Source organism: Pelophylax lessonae (genome assembly GCF_965119305.1).
Source record: "Pelophylax lessonae genome assembly, chromosome: 1".
NCBI lineage: Eukaryota > Metazoa > Chordata > Amphibia > Anura > Ranidae > Pelophylax > Pelophylax lessonae.
Genome location: NC_138768.1, coordinates 722795234 through 722814566, shown reverse-complemented (window position 1 = coordinate 722814566; position 19333 = coordinate 722795234). Strand labels below are relative to the sequence as shown.

Here is a 19333-nt window from a genome sequence, read left to right as displayed (position 1 = left end):
TCATATCCAGAGGTTGTCTTTGGGAAATAGACATATGAATGCTGCCAGCATTGCTGCAGAGGTTGCAGGTGTGGGGGGACAGCCTGTCAGTGCTCAGACATTAAAGGCTGTGTGTTGAGTTATTTTGAGGGGACAGCAAATTTACACAGTTATACAAGCTGTACACTCACTACTTTGCATTGTAGAAAAGTGTCATTTCTTCAGTGTTGTCACATGAAAAGATATAATAAAATATTTACAAAATGTGAGAGGTGTACTCCGTGAGATAGTGTATTTAACAAGTTTTGAACGATTGAGGGCCTTTTTTCATTGCTGTGATGTGTTGATACACGTTATTTCATGTGCAGTATGTTTAGGCAGCCCATTAAAAATGAATGGGCTACCAGCGCATCCAAAAATCAGACGTGCAATATTTTGGCCAGTGCAGTGCATCACAGATGCGCCATATTGCAGCACAGGTAGGTTGCTTTGGCACATTGGGTGCCATGTAAAATAAATGGCACTACAACACACCAACACACACGCTATTGCATCATGGAAGTGTAGCAGGGTCCTGAATGCTAATTTGTCACCCACCATTTTTATTGTGCACCTAAACTGCTGGAATGCTAAAAAATATGGTATATGTTATATTATATATGTAAAAACCCTAAAGTGTAAGAAAAGGCTAACTTTAACTATTCCTAAAAAGTTTTTCCTCCTTCCACTATCCAGTATTCCCTGTATAAAAGAGATCTGTGTATTTACCTATTTATTCCGGTCGAGTCATGTGATCCAGCTGCTCCTTTGTCAGTCAGCATCTGCTGCACTGCAGGGGAGAGGAGGGAGCTCTGACAATGGCTCAACATGGGAGACGTTGGGTGATGTTATGGCCCTGGGAATTAGAGCTGCTGAATCATAATAATAATAATAATAATAAAATCATAATAATCATAAGCCCCCATTCACATAGGGGCGATCCGACTTCGGGTGGCGACCTCCGAGATCGCGGTGCGAGCAGCGCGCCGCGACCTCGGAGCGGCCGCCACGGACTTCATAACATTGAAGTCTATGGCGGTCGCCTCCTGGTCGCCCCAAAGAAGCTCTGGACCCTTTTTCTAAGTCGGAGCGACTTGTGTCGCTCCTATTAGAACGGGTCTGCAGCTTCCCTATGGAAGGCGACCTGCGGCGACCAGGTCGCCTCACAGGTCGCCTCTATGTGAACGGGGGCTAAGACTAGACCAGATTTAAAAAAAAGGTAAGTATACAGATCTAGGTAGGAGGAGGTGACAGGGAATGCTTTTAAGGTTAGCTAGAATTAGCCTTTAGTACCACTTTAAAGCCCATCACTAGAGAAAGGAACACGCCTCCTTTGCAGTGCAGCTGCACTCAAACTGCAAGGGTTAAATGATTAATTAGGTCCAGGGGACTGGAAACAACAGTTTTACCCAATCCTGCACTCCCTGGACAGTTAACACTCTCCCCTTCTCTTCTGCACTCCGGCAGTGGACTTTCCTGTGGCGGCTTCACATCCATTGCAAGGCTATGGGATCTTGATGTTATCAGAGGACAAAGAGGCTGAGGAGACTGGACAGCCTGGAGTGGACTTGTGAGGGATCAGAATTTTTCTTTTCCTTTTGATAGGAAACCAAAAATGTTATAGTTTTCTTGGAGATAATGGAGATAATGGAAAAATCTTGCCTGTTTTGGTAATACCCAAAGGAAGAGGGGATTTCCCAACTTTGAAGAAATTGTTTTCTCACTTTCTGTTGCTTCTCTGGGACAGGAAGTAAAGGGAAATCTCCCCAACTGGACAAAGACAGAAAAATAAACCTGACAGAGGTTCTAATCATTCCTCACATTATTCAAAACTGAAATGAAGTATTAGTACTACAGGCTGAGAGCTCCATCCCTTAGCCTAATGTTAATTGGCAAATAGACTTGTGATACTGCAACCTGTAGAATGCCACAGCATCTTCATTGTACAAAGCTAGAGAAGGAGCAGGATGGTCAAGTGAAGAAAAGCAATGCTAAGCATAAGTGCATACAAAGGCCAAATCCAGCCCCGGTTTTGATTAATAATGGTGATGAACCAATAATTTAATAAATGCCCGTTGCTCAGGTTACCCTTTACATACTTTTGATAATGCGCTTAGGTTTTCTTCTTTCTTCTTTTTATGATGGTTATAGTATTTGATAGCTGCTATTGAATTTCCAATAAAAATTTTATTTCAGTGGATGTATACAGTTAGCCATTGACGTGTCCATGTTTTTTATCTGTCTGTTCTGTCTTTACTATGAGTGCTGCCAGGAGATGACCTATCTAATGAAGTATTTTACATCGTTCAGATGGCTTGTGACTACAACTGTGTAGCAGAAGGTATCTGCTACAATAGGATCCTTTATTCAGAAGCTCATTGTAGAACCATCACTACAGCAAAACATTTGTTTGAGATTCAGTTCAAATTTTTTTTACTCATTACCAGGGCCTCAAGCTTATCTTAGGAGCTCTGTGTTTAATTTTTTTTTCTGTCAAGGACAAATTTTTCCACTGGCCTTCCAACAGATTGATATTGGAGTAATTAGGGCATAAGTATTAGCTTGTGGCTATAATTTTATGTCAGCTAGTTATGAAATTGAAGAATCCTTCAATCTAAAAGTCATCATCAGTTATATGCAAATAATATATTGCTTTAGAAATCATATACGTTTAATGTGATTTGATGACTATGATCATGAAAGCTACTGCAGATTCATTAAAACTGACTGCTAATAAGAACCAGTTAGTATAGCCTGTCTATATATATATATATATATATATATATATATATATATATATAATATATATATCTCTAGATAAAGGTCATTGGATGACCCTAAGACTACTCCCTTATCAATCTATTTTAATTATTTTGTTTTTGTTTGATGTAGTTTGGGGCATGCAATCTTTGGCTCTCTTGATGTTAAAGCAACACTGGCTATGTCTGATGGAATGTAGTTGTCTTTTTCCAAACAGAAAAAAATATTTTAAAGAACGTTTGAGGTATTTGGAAGTACTGTGAGTTTTTTTAAGTTTATACGGGCTTAAAATCCTTACAGAACATTGGTAAATCTCCTACCCTATAGCCAACATGGCAGAGTCAGTATTCATTAAAACTACTTGGTTTATCCAGTAAGTTATCTCCATGTTTGGCAAGGTGGTAGTCTTCTTGCTAGGTACAAAAAACCTTTCTAATTGTGTCTGAGTCCTAGCAGTGATTTTAACAGATGAGTACACTGCCAGGTTGGACTTTTTGTGAGAAAACATGGTGGCTACAATTGCAGAACCCCCCTTATGAAAATGCTAGTTGGCTCTCTCATGCTAACCCCCCAGCTTTAGTACTTTGACTGAGTGGTCAGGAGCAAGTATGTAGATGATTTCTATTATTATTCAGAATTGATATAGCATTAACAGTTTACTCAGCACTTTACAACATAAGGGCAGACATTACAGTTACAATTCAATTCAATACAGAAGGAATCAAAGGGCCTTGCTCGTTAAAGCTTACAGTCCAATAGGGGATAAAGAATTCTGACTTTACTAATGTGAATTCTTCTTCTGGGTCAGAAATTTAGAAAGTATTGAAGCAGATGGATCACCAAGACAGAGAGTCAGCTAAAACTAACAAAGGTAGATCAACAATTGTAGCCTCCATGTCTCACTTCTGGCAGGTTTAGTTTCAAAGAGATGCTACTTTTAGGATACTTGTATCCTTGTGACAGATAAGTCTAAAACTTCCCTGTATGACCTCGGTAGAATGGGATCCTCACTTTTTTGCAGTGCTGGAATTGTCAGTAGACTTCTTTAAAGTTGGACAATTCAGGGTGGGTGAGATGCCTGCTTATTTCCTACTCCATGCTGTTCTCCCACTTACTACCTTAATAATGTGTCCCTTCAGAGATGCAGGCATACACTATACTAATGTAGCAGTTGGAAAGGGAAATTACAGCATACAGCAAGGAGACACAGACATCTGGCACACCTGGTAGTGTTTTAACATGTGTCCTTAAGTAAATTCTATTCATTGGGTCATCGGTGTGCTAGCCTTTTTCTGTATTTAAATAGACACTGTTGTTAGGATGAATGTATCCAAAGACAGTGTCTCTTTACACTCTGTACCTGATGTGCCTAGAGAAAGAGATGCAGACTTGACACTGCAACGCTCAGAAATGATAGAGGCACCGATCATATAGATCATAAGTCTCAAAGCTATTCGGCAACCTGGGCTGGAAAGATATAGTGGTGCAGCCTTCCTCAGATCAGGGAAATACAACACTGCACAAAACACAAACAAAAAGGGCACAAATGCGCACATTCATAAAGGGTATATGAAAACATTAAATACAAGTTAGGTGGCCAATCGACACATTAAATGCACAAAGCTCAGGGTAAGATCATAAAATCCTCCATCCACCTCAACCTGGTGTGTATGGATGACAATGCCAACTTGTGTGTTTTGGGGATCTAGCCCCCTTCCTCGGAACTGTCAGCCCTTTAATAAAGTCTTAAAGATAATGCGCTAGGTGTTTTGTACTTGATGTGCCTGTTTGATATGTATATATACTTGCCAGTCATACTCAGGGTGGTTGCACAGCTGAGAGCCATGTATTGCTTACTCCTATGTCAATTCACATGTTTCATTAGTATATCGTTTATTTTATAAATCTAGAGATATTTTTTCTCTTTACTTTTTTGTTGTACGGTGCAGTTTGTGCCTTTATATGTCTGTATCAGTATAGTGTATGTCCCTGTTCTTGTTTGTGCCTTTAAGCTTGTTGATCACTGTAATGGGATGTCTCACTCTTTCTTACCACACACACTCTTTCGTTCCTGTAGTGCCATGGCCTCTGTTGATCTTCTGTATCATCGCTGGCCCTTGTAGAGATGCTTTTTTATAAATGTCTTACTTATTCTAACCAGGTGGAAACTACGACAGCAGGTTTGATGTGGACAAGGGCACTGGAACCATCATTGTTGCTAGACCTCTCGATGCAGAACAGAAATCTAATTACAACTTGACAGTGGAGGCAACAGATGGGACAAGATCTATCAGTACACAGGTAATTGAATTGCTAATGAAGTGTTTAAAGGGAATATTTTTTCTGTGCCCGTAGCTCTTATAAGTTGTATATGACACTAACCTAAAATGTTTGTGAAATGCTTAAATGAAATAAGAAGTTCTCATGTTGCGTGCTCTGCTGAAGCCGGAGGGGGTTAATCTAGACAGATAAGGCTCTGGAGGAATGCACAGCCAGCCACTTTGAGTCTTATCTAGTACATTTTAGAACATATTTAAGCAAAACAGCATATTGTAACCCCTACAGACAACAATAAACATTTCAGAAGGATAATGCAAGCATATTAAATCCTTCACTGCTAGGAGTGGCATTTCACTCAAGTTCACCACATTCTTACAGATTTGTGTCCAACACTGGAAAGGCGATGCCATCACACAACTGTACAGAGAATGTGCCAAGGATGACTTTTAAACTGTAAAAAAGCTAACTACATCTTTCCAACATATGGCATGTTCCTAAGAAGACTAACAAATGTGTATGATAAAAAATATGGCTTTCAGCTCAGATTTGAGTGTTTTGGTAATGTGCAGATTCCCTTTTTTATATAATTTTGTAATTAATTTTCCTGTTATATTTAGCTATCTATCTTTCCTCCTTTTTGTGCAGTTTGCTGTGTACTTCTGGTCTCGCCAGTTTTGCCCAGTGGAGCCCCAAAAGATTAGCTAACAACATGCTAACCTGTAATAGTGTCTGTTAGTCTTGGATGGTGCCGTTATTGCCAAGCTCAGAAAAAGACAGTAGTGCAGAGGTATTCTAGATCTTGGCCTGAAAGAGAATTTTAGGAAAGCTACAGGCCATTAACCTTAAAGCGGAGTTCCACCCTGGGAAAGTTTTTTTTAATAAAAATACCCCCGGGACAGTCAGGGCTAGTGCATTCCACAATGGCTAGCCTCTGATCTGTCCCGGGTTGCACTTACCTTTTAGAAGAAATACTTACCTTGAAAATGTATTGTTCAGCGCTGCCATCTCTGGTGTGGGCAGCTTGAAGCCAGCGCGATCCTCTCCTGTGTCCTCTTCCGTCTTCTTCGGTCCCACGATGCACTGCACTGGCCCCGCCGTCCCTTCCGGTGCGGCAGCGTCATCCCTGCACAGCTTCTGGGCATGCCCAGAAGCTGTTTAGCAAGGTATGACGGCGCCTGCACCGGAACTGACGTCGGGGCCGGTGCAGTCGCATTGATTCCTGGGAGCGATGACGTTCAGCTCCCAGGAATCATTGCAAGCCAGGAAGTGACGAATCGCCGTGGCCGCCGAGGGGAGGAAGAGGAAGTAAGGTAAGTATATTTTCTTCTAAACAAGGTAAGTAAAAAAAAAAAAAAATTGCGATTATCCATTTGTTTTTCAGGTGACCCGGAGCAAGAAGATGGAGGTAAGTATAATTTTAGGGTGGAACTCCGCTTTAAGTCAAAACTGAATTTCATGTATGTTAGCTTTTACATGCTTACAGTACATTGATTCAACTTGTACCAATGTAACTATACCTCTGGGTTCCCTGTGGAAGTTCACTTTAGTAGGCATTGTTACTACAGTGATCTCCACTATGTTCTAGGACCTGTGCTGAGCAGCTGTCCCAGAAGGTCATTCACTTGGCACAACACGCTGCACTTTCTGAATACATGCAAGGTGTTCTCTAATTGAACAAGGTAGAGAGGAGGGGCGATGATGTCACAATCTCTACCTCAGCCAATCAGAGAACACGTTGCATTTATTGAAGAAAAGGCTAAGTTTCCGCTGAATGGTGCCGTGCACAGCGGCATTCAGTGTTCAATAAACATCAGAACAGCCTTTCCCCTAGAGGCTAGTGGCAGTTACTGTAGTAGTGGTGCTTGCTACAGGCATTTCCAGCTTCAACAGGGTTCCCACAGGCATGGCACATACATGCTTAGAATACATTGGTTCAAGCTGGACCAATGCAACCATGTATAAACTGCATATCTAAACTTCAGCTTTAAATACATTAGCACATTAAAAACGTATGTCAATTCATAGAGCAGATTTATTTTTTTTTGTTTTGCTTTTTTTGTACTGATTCAGAAATGTTTAGCTATGATGTGAAGTAGAACCACAGTGATACGTTTTTGAAGTCTCTTACATCAATATGACTATTAGAGCCATGTGAATCCCATACACAAAATCAAGTATATTGTACAAAAGGTCACATGAACAAGATCAGGCTTTTTTTAAATAATAGTAGTACAAGGTGTTCTAAAGCTAGCCATACACAGCTAATATTTCAGCTGATTATTGTAGAATCAGCTGAACTTCAAGGCACTGGTGGTCCTGTCAATGCCACTTGGCTCAACAAAATTTGATTTAAAGGAAGAGTATGGCCAAAGCTTTTTTTTGGCCCTACTTCTTCTATAGATCACAGGAGTGTAGTTTGTTCTGCACTCCTGTGAACAATTTTCACTGATAGCAGGTCAGATGCCTGGACCAGCAACCGGCTCAATCTGTCACCTGCGCCGCTGGGAGCCTGATCCAGCCGCTCTCCCCCCTGCCCTCTAGTGAGCACTAGAGGGGCAGAGCAGAGAGCCAGTAACTGACAGTCACTGACTCTCTGCTCACTGAAGACCAGGAACTGAGTGATCAGTGAAGTTTGATCGCTCAGTTCTCATTGCAGAGGCTCGGGGGACAGATGCAGCATCACCCATGTGAGTATAAGGTTATTATTTTTTTTTAATACCCCATACTTCTCTTTTAAATATTACCTGAAGGTGGAAAATTCTCAGCTAAACAGTGACTGCGGCCTATCCACTGTTGTCTTTGCTGCCTAAATACAATATCTAGCAGTGAAGATTCTACCAGCCACACTGTTTAGCCTGGAAGGGGAATCTTATGGTTTTCTCTTGTTCAGCCCACAGGCTGAGAGAAATTGTAGCCATGTATGGCTAGCTTGAATAAGTGCAGTAACCTGTAGGGACCATTTAGATTTAATCTATGTTCTCATCTGACTGCTTTTACTTTACATTTTGACTGATATGGTTTAGTGAAGACTGCACATAAACATTGGGCTTTGCGCTACCTTAATAATTAAGCCGTAAGGTATTGTTGATAAGAACAGTGCTTAGCAGAGCTCCTACAGTTTTCACTTAGCACTTTTTATTTTTGTATAGGGCCTCTTATGTTCAAACCTTAATTCCACACCACTTCCAACATGTGAAAAATGATTGCTCAAAGGGATAAGAAAATGTGATAAATCAGGCTAAACAGCACCTTCTCCCCATGAATAAAAATCAGCTGTAAATTATTCCTTGCAAACCAAAACTTAAATGACTGCAAATTGTTGACCTGGAGTAACATCCAAACATTTTCAGAAACCCCAGCGTCTAAATGCTTCTCCGTTCTGTGTCTGCTTCACGTCATGCTTGCTTCTGCAATGCCGCTTGCCTGTGCTTGCTTCAGCCCATGGAGATCTGGCTGCTTTGCTCAGCCTTCCCAGGCTGAATGTAACACCGCTGCCATGGCATCCGAGACAATAACACGTCTTTTGAAAGATTGCTGTTCTGAGTGAAATAATCCCCTGGTTAGTATTTTTTTTTTTTCTTTGGCATTTTAAGTTATTTATACAGACCTCTGAAGCTGAGAATGGAGGCTGAGACACAGTGACTATAGAAGGGCATGCAGGGTCAGTGAAGTTTTGCTAAAAAGACTCACAAAAAATGAAAAGGAGGAAACACTTAGATCCCAGCCCTGTTCTACAGTTTGTTTCAAAATTAAATATGTTCCTGTCCACAGAAAAGCTGTAATGGCTTTTTTACTTGTTGGGGCTCATTGACTACTAGGCCTTTGACCACATGACCTTGGAAATAATTAATCAATCCAGTCCATTCTTCCCAACAGATCAAGAGTCTGGTATATGGGTAATTGAACAAATACCTCTTTTCACTGAAGTGGGGGATTATTAACTAGTAAAGCAGGATGGCACAAGGCAGGGCTAGGATTTCCCAGGCAAACAGAGAAGTCTAGCAGGATCCGAACATTGCGGCATCATTCAATATCTAGGAGCATTTCATAAAATCTTGAGTTTCTAAGATTGCGCTGCTTGAGTCAGAGTCCCAAATTGGCTGTGTAAGTGATCTATTCAAATCTTTTTTTACCTAGTTATCAGGGTTGACTGAATTCCTACTTTAAAGTAAGAATATGCCGAACTCTTAAATTTAAAAGAATTGCATTCATAGAGACATGCAAGAATCCCTGCATAGGCTGAAGGTTTTCTTTATTTGGGATTACAGCTTGGGGATAATAGGCGTATGTACAGATCTCCAAAATCCCATATAAGATGAGTTACTAAACCCAGAACCCTACATTCACTATATTTGGTCTCACACAGTATACAGAGCATGGAAATGCAATATTTTTAGTAAATATAAACTGCTAAATATCATTTCTCATCAGCAGTATATAGCAGTCTTATGACTTCTATGAGTGTATGGTTAAAGCTTGTCGGAGGAGTTTTCATTCTCCTCTAACTGTTTTATGAGGCTGCATGACCCCTGACCCTCTGTCTGAACAGTGCTGATTGGCCCTGTTCTGATCACCCCTGTGCTAATCACCCTGTGCTGATCACATGCTTCCTCCCAAAAAGAAAAAAAAATTACATGCCAAACTGAGCTCGTGCAGAGTGCCCCCAAGGCAGATGGTTTGGGGACAGTAAAATAAGAGAAGGATCAGAGAAGAAAAGATGAAACAGCCTTTTTACACATTGCGGAGGATAAACAGCTTAGGTTTTACAGTGAGTATAACAAGCATTCATTACTGCAAATACAGACTGATTTTACTGTTGTGAGTTTAGCCACACTTTAACACGCAAAGGTAATTTCAACAGTTATTTCCAATCAATGAATTCCTACTAAGATTCCGACCTAAGTCCAATTCGCTCCATTCATTGCAGGTTCCAACGATGGGAGCGCATCCTTGTTCCATGTAAAGTCCATACAAAGGGCTGCAACACTGATGACCTAAATCCTTTTTACTATACATTTTTCAGTCAAAGATTTATGTTCCAATCTCCGTCTGGGAACCACCCTTTACTAACGCATTTCATCCTTACAGGTTTCGATTTCTCTACAGCTAAGTCTGTAAGGGTGAAACATGTCACATGAGGTCATTCATGCAGATCAGCATGTATTGCTGGCTGAATAAAGCTTTGTCATTGGCTTTCAGCTCTTTGTTGCTTGTATGGATTGATTTCCAATTTCTGTAAATCAACTACTTTCATTCAAATAATACCTAGTGATCTTGCCATAAAAATCCTTGGTCAGGCCCTTCCTGTTATGGTGCAAAAACCTTTGTTTTTGCCTCCTATATGCTGTCCTGGGAACATCAAACATCCCAGGAAGCTTAAGGCCTCTTTCACACCTGGCGGTTCGTCGGCGGACTCAGTTTTTCTCAGCGGGGGGTTGATTCGCCGATCCCCCCGCTGAGCAGGCGGATGGCAGCTCTGTTTCCACGCTGTGTGCGGAGACAGAGCTGTCAGGTCCCCGCTGTTCTCTATGGGGGAATCGGATGAGAACGAACCGTTTGTCCGTTCTCATCCAATCCCATCCGATCCGCTGGACGGATAGAAAATAGGGTTTCCATCCGTCCAGATTTGACGGATCAGATGTCAGAGGACATGTCTCCGCTGACATCTGATTCCCCCATAGAGATGCATGGGGCATTAGTTCAGATCCGCCAAAAAACGGACAGGCGGATCTGAACGGTCCGCGTGTGTGAAAGGGGTCTTAGGAGAGTATTCCCCTAGTTGGCGCATCTCACGCATGTGCAATAGGGGGACGGCTGTGATATTAAGAAAATAACAGTTAGCCCCTAGATACATGATGGCGGTACAGGATCTCAACTAGCTGTGACATTTTTGGGTTGCTGCTAGACAGAGCTAGGCTGGTAAGTATGTGTTTTTTTTAAAAGTCAGCAGGTTACAGTATTTGTAACTGCTGATGTTTCCTGAAACTGTGTAAAATTCCTCTTTAGGTGAATAACATTTCATTTGGTAACTTTATTTATGTTTTTACATTTTTTCATTTTTTGTTGCTTCTCAGTATTGCTGATCACCTACTACTTGTTTGCAGTAACTTTTTGTCTACAAGCATGTACGCCAGCAATGGCTGAATGAATGGTAATTTTCAGGAAAGATTTTCTGATCGTGACAACTGTGGCCTAGACCTGCATAAAATGTGTTAGAAAAGGCCACTTATTGATGTTGATCTATCAAAAGCAAATATAGTATTCCCTTTGCAAGATAATTTTTACTTTACGAGGAAGCTTAGTGAATGAAGTGAAGCTCTGCTGACTTCCACCATCTAATCATGTACAAGCAAAACTACTGTTTTTTTCCCTTTCAGATGATTGGGTATTCTTTACAACGTGAATTTTCACCACATTTACTAAGCTAAGAGGAACATTCCCTTGCAAAGTGAACAGCCTATTTGCCATTAGTAAATCAACCCCTATCAGAAGTAATGAGTGACAATATAGAAGCCCATTTGGGAGACTGTTGTCACCCTATCACAAAACTATCTAAATAAGCAACTTCTTGGCAGCATTACCAGGTATTAATTTAATGGAAGCTGCAGAATTATAAATCTTTAAAATTACTTTAAAATTTTATAGTAAAGTTTAAATGATATTTTATCTCATTACCCTCTTTTTATATGGGAATCTGTTGGGAGGTCTGTTTTGAGCTGAGGCTCTTCAGCTTCAGTCAATACTTATAGTAAATAAGGGGTTTCAGTCTTAATTACCTGCAAACTTTTCTTTGTAGAATTATGTCCTAAGTAAGTTATAGGATCACACGCATTCTGTCACATTGAGCCAGTGGTTTAAACTGTTGAATAATCATAGGGATTTGTACAATCAAGAATTCAGAGAATGTGCTCGGTGTTGGCAAATCTTAATTAACAGGCATTCCTGTAAGTACGCGGGCTGTGCTCCATGCAGCCGTAGGACTCTGGTTGGAGAACTGCTTGCATATTCACTTTTTTTTCTAGCACGCTGTTCCACAATGCTTCCAAGGTCAAGGTTTTATAGGCTTTTTAAGAAAACTCACACAAATTACAGTCTGAAAATTCAGCTTGTTCTGGCCCATGCTTTGTGCTAATGTCTGATTTGTGTGCAGCGCTGCAATTTGTGCTCCCAAGGGTATTATTTTATATACAAAGCTACATAAACATTCACCTTGGCTCTATATATGCTCTCTACAGTACTGCAATTAATAAGTATTGTGGAAATGTAACTACGTATCTTTAAATAAATAGCATTTATATATAAAACATTTGTTTTTGTTCTCAATTGTTCTTGTTATGCAGGTAATAACTTTGAAGTTGGCTAAACATTCAGATTGATCAGTTCTATGCTGTACAAATTTACAAATACCTCCTACCAATTATTGTATTCTGACAGCAAGCACCCATGGCTGTCAGAATACTGGAAGAGTACCTGCATCTGATTGGATGCTGCCAAGGCTTATTCAACAAAAGTCAATTTGTCGAGCTAGGTAATGCCAACAGAGGCACCCACGGCTCAAATTTTTGCCAATTCAGCAAGAATTGGCTGAAATTTGAGCTGTGTTTGGCAACCTTTTAGAGAGATCAGAAATAATTAGTAGAACTTTACAGGCCACAAATCTCCATATTTTTTTTCCTTTAACCACTTTCCCCGGGAGGATTTTGCTGTCTTACGTCCAGGCCACTTTTTGCGATTCGGCACTGTGCGACTTTAGCTGACAATTGCGCGGCCGTGCGACGCCGTACCCAAACAAAATTTACGTACTTTTTTTCCCAAAAACAGAGCTTTCTTTTGGTGGTATTTTATCACCTGTGCGATTTTTACTTTTTGCGCTATAAACAAAAAAAGAGCGTAAATTTTGAAAAAATAACAATATTTTTCACATTTTCTTATATGAAATTACCCCCCCCCCCCCCCCAAAAATGTAAAAATCAAAATTTTTTTACATTTTTGGCCAATTTGTTTTCTGCTACCTATGTTTGGTAAACAAAATAACAATAAGCATATTTTGATTGGTTTGCGCAAAAGTTATTGCGTTTACTAACTAAGGGAAAGATTTCTGTCATTTTTGGTGTTTTTTTTTTTTTTTTTACGAGTAATGGTGGCGATCTGCGCTTTTTTTTTTTTTTTTTGCGGGACTGCGACATTGCGGCGGACAGATCGGACCCTTGACTGACATTTTTGACACTTTTGGGGTTACCAGTGACATTACTGCAGTAATCAGTGCTATATATATGCACTGTTACTGTAAAAATGACACTGGCAGGGAAGGGGTTCATTTTATTGGAGAGGGAGGGGGTTAATGTATGCCTGGTGCTTACTGACGTGTGTGGGGGGAGGTGACTGAGTGACACAAGGACAGATCGCAGGTTCAGCTATGCTGCACCCTGCAATCTGACCCTGCCTGTCACTTAGGAGATCCACCCGCTTGTGTTTACACAAGCAGGCGGATCTCCACACTCGATTCCCCGACGATCCGGGAAGAGCAGCGGCGATCGCCGCTGCTCCTCCCCTGGCCCGACTCCCGCTGTGACTGAAAACACGCCGAGAACGGGGAGTGTCTGCCGTTGTAGGTCTACGTCGTCAGACCTACAAGAGCCACTTTGCCGCAGTAGAGCTCTAGTGAGCAGACGGCAAGTGGTTAAATCGAAGGGATCCACTCAAATTCCTTTGGTTCAGGTACTTTGGTAGAATCAAGTACCCATCCACTCTCTGCCTTGGAAAGGAGGATGGCTATAATGTCCAACAAAGAAAATGGCCTCTGCCCCCACCTATAACTGGCCTTCATAGCAAAGAACACATGGAAGGGCAACGCACATGAAACAAATACAGATAAAAATTTAGATAAACATTTTTATCTGTATTTGTTTCATGGCTATAATGTCCCATTTATGCTCAGATAAGGTAATGTCTGTGGACCTAATCTCCAGACATCCCTGAGCAAGTCTTTTGGGGGGGAGTGTTGTTGAGATTTCCTAGGATATTTTTTTTTCTGATTGAGGCTGACACACACTGATGTCTACAAAGTGGTCCTTCTCGCTTTTCTAAAGGCATGGGCTATGTGAATATTAATGCACATTTGTACCATTTGTAATATTTCATTAGAAACTTGTGTCAGGGGGCTGTCTTTATCTAAAGCCTTATGTTACCTTCCAATGTGGACACTTGTTCTAGTGACAACTGCAGGATATTTTCCTTACTTTCGAGAGACCTTCAGCCACTTTCTGTAAAATTGAAATATGATCGTTCATAAAAATTGTGCTGCAGCACAAATTTATGAGCCCATCTGCACTTAGTTTTCTCTTAGTTCTCCTGAAAAGTCCCACAAACACCCATACTGCCTGTGAAGTCCGCCTAATAAGGCTTCCTGTGAGGTGTGAAAACGATGCTGCACTGCTCCTGAATTCAGAGCAGAGGTACCACTCTCACGTAGGCTGTGTCTGTTTACACTACAGTGGGATAAAAAATGTTGCATGGGGCATGGAGATCAACATTGTCACTGCTCATTCACAAGCCTGTAGCATGTCAATCAGCACACCTGCCCATGGTTTTCTGGATTGACAGCTCTGCCTATGAAACCCTCCCACTGTGAGCTGTAGTGTCTGGGAAGGGGATCGTGTGAGACAAGAAGATTTGGCTCAGTCAGGGAAGGTAAAGGAAGTTTTCTGTTTACTTTAAGAGGCTTATGCATTACATAGTAACTGAACTGGGTACAATTAGGAATGAAGGCAAACCTCCTCAGTCAGGCATAGATGGAAAAAAATGTTCGTTTTGGATATGCGCCAGTGTTTAAAGTGATTGTAAATGAAAAAAAATGTATTAAAAAAATAAACATGTCATACCTACCTGCTCTGTGCAGTGGGTTTGGACGGAGCAGCCCCGATCATCCTCTTTTCAGGTCCCCTGCCGGCGCTCTGGGCCCCTCCTTCTTGCTGAGGGGTCCCAAAGCAAGCTGTTCAGTTTCCTTTCTCGTTCCTGAACCAGCTCTCTGTGTCCATAAGCAGAGTTGTATAAAGTACTCGAAACCCATACTTGAGTAAAAGTACAAGTGCTCGATCAAAAAGTGACTTGAGTAGAAGTGGAAGTGCTCGATCAAAAAGTGACTTGAGTAGAAGTGGAAGTGCTCGATCAAAAAGTGACTTGAGTAGAAGTACTAAAGTATTCAACATTTTTTTACTTAAGTATTGCAAGTAGTTTTTTTTTAAATTTTGCTACTCAAGTACTGAAAGTAAAAGTACAAGTACTGTGTTTTGTAGTTATTAAAGAAAGAAGTCAAAAGTTTGAACATCATATTGTTTTTTATTATTTCAAACGCAGCTTTTATTTATGCATACAGTAGCATTTATTTTCGTATGCGCTGATAATACACATGTTTTGAGCTTCATGAAACCTGCCATCTACTGTTCTGGCAGTGGTAATTTTTATAATTGTAACGAGTAACTATGCAGCACAAAAAAAAATATCGGAGTAGAAGTATTGAAATCATTGAAAAAAATGTAGTGAAGTAAAAGTGGAAGTAGGAGAAAAAAATTCTACTCCAGGAAAGTACAGATACCGCCTTTCGGTACTTAAGTACAGTAGTGAAGTAGTTCTACTTAGTTACTATACATCTCTGTCCATAAGACACAGAGAGCGCCCCCCCGCTCCTGCCTTTGCAGCTTAGCCAATCAGGAGGGAGAGACACGGGAGAGCCTCAGGTCTCATGCACATCACTGGATCAAAATTGGGCTTAGGTAAGTATTAGGGGGGATTGAAGGGGAAGCTGCGCACCTTTACAACCACCTTAAGATATTGTTTGCATACCCCTCGTTCCCTCATCTGTCTTCATTTCTCAGAGGCTGCACTGAAGTCTTCCTTGCTGTAATGTGTCTCCCTACCGTGCCACAATAGTATCTTTATCTTGCAGCTGCAATCCTCTATTCTTTATTTAGTCACTTATTAGAGTGTAAGCTTCCCTGTTGCAGGGAAATGTGTAAATAATTACGTTCATGCTATCGCGGTGTAAATAAATGCGCTAAATAACCATAATCAGGAACTTCTCCAACATGTTTCTGTGAAAGTGACTGCTACCGTCTATGTACTAAATATGTAGGTAAATGGCGCAGGTTGTGCTGTTATTCCCAGGGTATCGCTGTGTTTAATTGGAATCTTGAAAATGCTGCTCCTGTTTTATGAATTTATCACCTCATAAAGTAAAACTGTGTAAAATCATCACCTGAAATTATTGTCGCAGATGGAGATATAATCTATGATGCCCAAAGGCACGTTAATTCATGTATTGTTATATATTTGATGACATGAAAACTCTAAATTAAGTCTGTCAGAAGAGTAGTGAACAACACTGCTTACTATTTCTACCTGCCGTGTTTTCAGGGGCAAAAGGACGTCTAAAGCATAAACTGGAGGCACATAAAACATAAAAAGTGTAATCACACTAACTTAACAAGCTCCTTGTTCTAAAGATGGGTGACATAAAGTATAACTTGTTTGGTATGAAATAATTGCTGTGACATTCACAAACATTCCAGTGAGTATTTATGGAATGTACCAGAACTGAGATAACGATTGTTTGATGGTAGAGCTATTCTGGGAATGATCCTGCGCCCAATCACTCTAAAAACACTTTTTCTTACTTTCACTCATCTAACTAAAGAGGTCGTATTTAGTGACAAATAGTATGAGCTCTTAATAGACCTCTGTATAAAAAAAAAAAATATATATATATGCTTGAGAAGTTATTTGGGAAGTATAAACAAATGTTATCACTTTTTCCTGTGTTTAGGTGCTCCTGATGTGGGTTTAGCCAGGTTTATATTCGTTTAGCAATGTTTAGTGTATCTAATCAAATCCTGGGCACCTGGACTTCTATTTTTCCCTAAACATAGCTAAACTGAATGTACCTCAATGCAGGTAAATGCTGGCTTTGAATGACGCCATTTAATAAGGATTACCTGTGCTTACAATTGTCCTCTAAATAAAGATAAATACAAGTTTGACACTGCCAGTGTAAATAGGGCCTAACACAGCCTGTAGAGTACACTTTGAATGACTGAGGAGAGATTGGAACGCTCAAGATTGTGGCATGGTTGTACTGGTCAGAAGTGCATGTTTATCCACTGTGAAGACACTTCCTGATACAATCCTTAGGCCCTATGTGCTCTCGGCGTTTAGGCCTAGTGCATGGGGCGCCGATGTTCCGTGAGAAAAACCTACCCGTGAGAAATGCCTACCCTCGTCACTTCCGGTGCACCTACGTCAGCACCTAAGTCATTGAACAGCTGAGGGCCTGACAAGTGCGCATGCTCGGAGGGTATGGATTTATCACGGTAGTGTGTGTAACGTTACATTTGCGGCGCTTACATTAAAACAGCTCCTCTGCAACATGAGTCATCTCCGCTCCTATCCCTGTCACTTCCCTGATCGCGGCTAATAAATATAAAAGCGGATCACGGAGCCGAGATCTCCGTCATTTACATTTCATACACCCACCACCGTTTTTATATTTATTAGCCGAGATCAGGGAAGTGACAGGGATAGGAGCGGAGATGACTCATGTTGCAGAGGAGCTGTTTTAATGTAAGCGCCGCAAATGTAACGTTACACACACTACCGTGATAAATCCATGCCCTCCGAGCATGCGCATTTGTCAGGCCCTCAGCTGTTCAATGACGTATCCGCGGCTTTGAGCATGCGCACTGCTACGCTGCTCAGATGTTTCTGACAGGAAGTGATGAGGGTAGGCATTTCTCACGGGGTAGGTTATTCTCACGGAACACCGGCATTCAGCTGCAGGTGGAGGGCACAGGTGCATCATCCAGCCCAACTGCCAGCAGCCTGTCAAAGTCTATGGAAGGCTGACAGCTGTTTCTGCTGGACAGTACACTCCATTATACAATTATAAAAATTTCATATGGGTACAGTGCTACATGACCACACAATTGTCATTCAAAGTGAGACAGTGATGACAGCTGAAATTGAAAATTGATATTGAAGCAGTTAAATACCATCAATGGTTCTGCTGGACAGTACACTCAGCATTACTTCTGTTTGGGGCAGTATGCACCCAGACTTCTTGAATTTTGGGACTGTGTCCCTTGATACATACTTCCCTAAGCGCAAGTACCCTTAAGCACAGTTAAGCTGCAAAAGCTGTCACTCTCATAAAGGTTGACATGCAACCGGTAGCAGGGCTGGACTGGGCACCTGTGCCTTCTACCCGTGGCTAAAGGCCAATAGCCTCATGCAGCAGGGCTAAGCTTATAATATGTATGGAGCCTTGTATGCGCTGGGTATATCCAAGCCAGGGGATGGTTTGTTGTCCTTGTCAGCTATCAGCTGTATGCCTATATGAAGATCCTGTAAATATGTTTCCCTGTCCAAAAATAAAAAAAATGATCGTATGCTTTCATCTCCAGCAGAATATATTCTTCCCCCTTGCTGCTTCATTCACTTCAGGTGTAAGTGTTGCTGTTTGTTGATTGTCCCAACGCTGTCACATGGAACGTGGGCAAAGTCCTCAGGCTTGGAGTCTAAATCTGGGCATACATTATACAATTTTCTTGTACAACTTTCCTTTGGATTTACCAAAACCATATATTATGAGGTCAAACCTTAACACTATTCATGTATATGCAGTCAGGCAAGCCCTTACACTACACTGTTGAAGGTAAACCTAAAGCCTGCCATATATGTAGTGATTTTCTTTCCTGCAACCCCATCAACACATTCAGTGTTGATGGGGGAATCTCTTCTCCAGAGCTAATGTGTTCTCTGGGTGTGGGGGGAGTAATCTAATGCCTTTACATGGTTTGAATCTCGTTCTGGTCCCTGCTGAACTGGCCAGGATTCGAACTGTCTGTGGCCGGCGTAAAGGAAACTGAATAAGAAAATTGTTTAATGTATGGCCAGCTTAAGCTCCAACTAGACTAGAGCTAGAGAACGCCTTGCATTCAGTACCAGACAGTAGGCACTATAAGATGGCAGACTTTACCATCCGCAGTGTAATAACCCTTTTCACCACCATGGCTCCCCAAAATACCCTGTGCCTTGGGCTGTGAGAGATCAGGCACACCTCCATGAATTATTTGATTGAGTAAGTTAGCAGCCTCCATGTACAGATTAGCCATGACCACCAGCACAGTGATACAAAGGTGCCTAAAGATAGATGTGTATAGACAAAAGAAAAAATGACATGCACACAGGAAATATAGAATGCATAGCAAAAATGCTACAGGCT

At 41.2% G+C, this 19333-nt stretch overlaps 1 protein-coding gene across 7 annotated transcripts in view; it reads left to right on the top strand.

Annotated features, from left to right (window-relative positions):
- FAT1 (FAT atypical cadherin 1) overlaps nt 1–19333 on the top strand; it is a 430056-nt gene that overhangs the window by 289760 nt on the left and 120963 nt on the right. For 5 of the 7 annotated variants that reach the window (XR_014225403.1, XM_082261039.1, XM_082261042.1 and 2 more), the window contains exons 7-8: nt 2291–2359; nt 4940–5079. Coding sequence is in view for 6 of the 7 variants with exons in the window: in XM_082261039.1 (XP_082117165.1) it covers nt 2291–2359; nt 4940–5079 (209 nt within the window). In the remaining variant the exon portion in view is untranslated. The remainder of the gene's footprint in view (nt 1–2290; nt 2360–4939; nt 5080–19333) is intronic. The other 2 variants (XM_082261043.1, XM_082261041.1) reach the window with 1 other exon arrangement.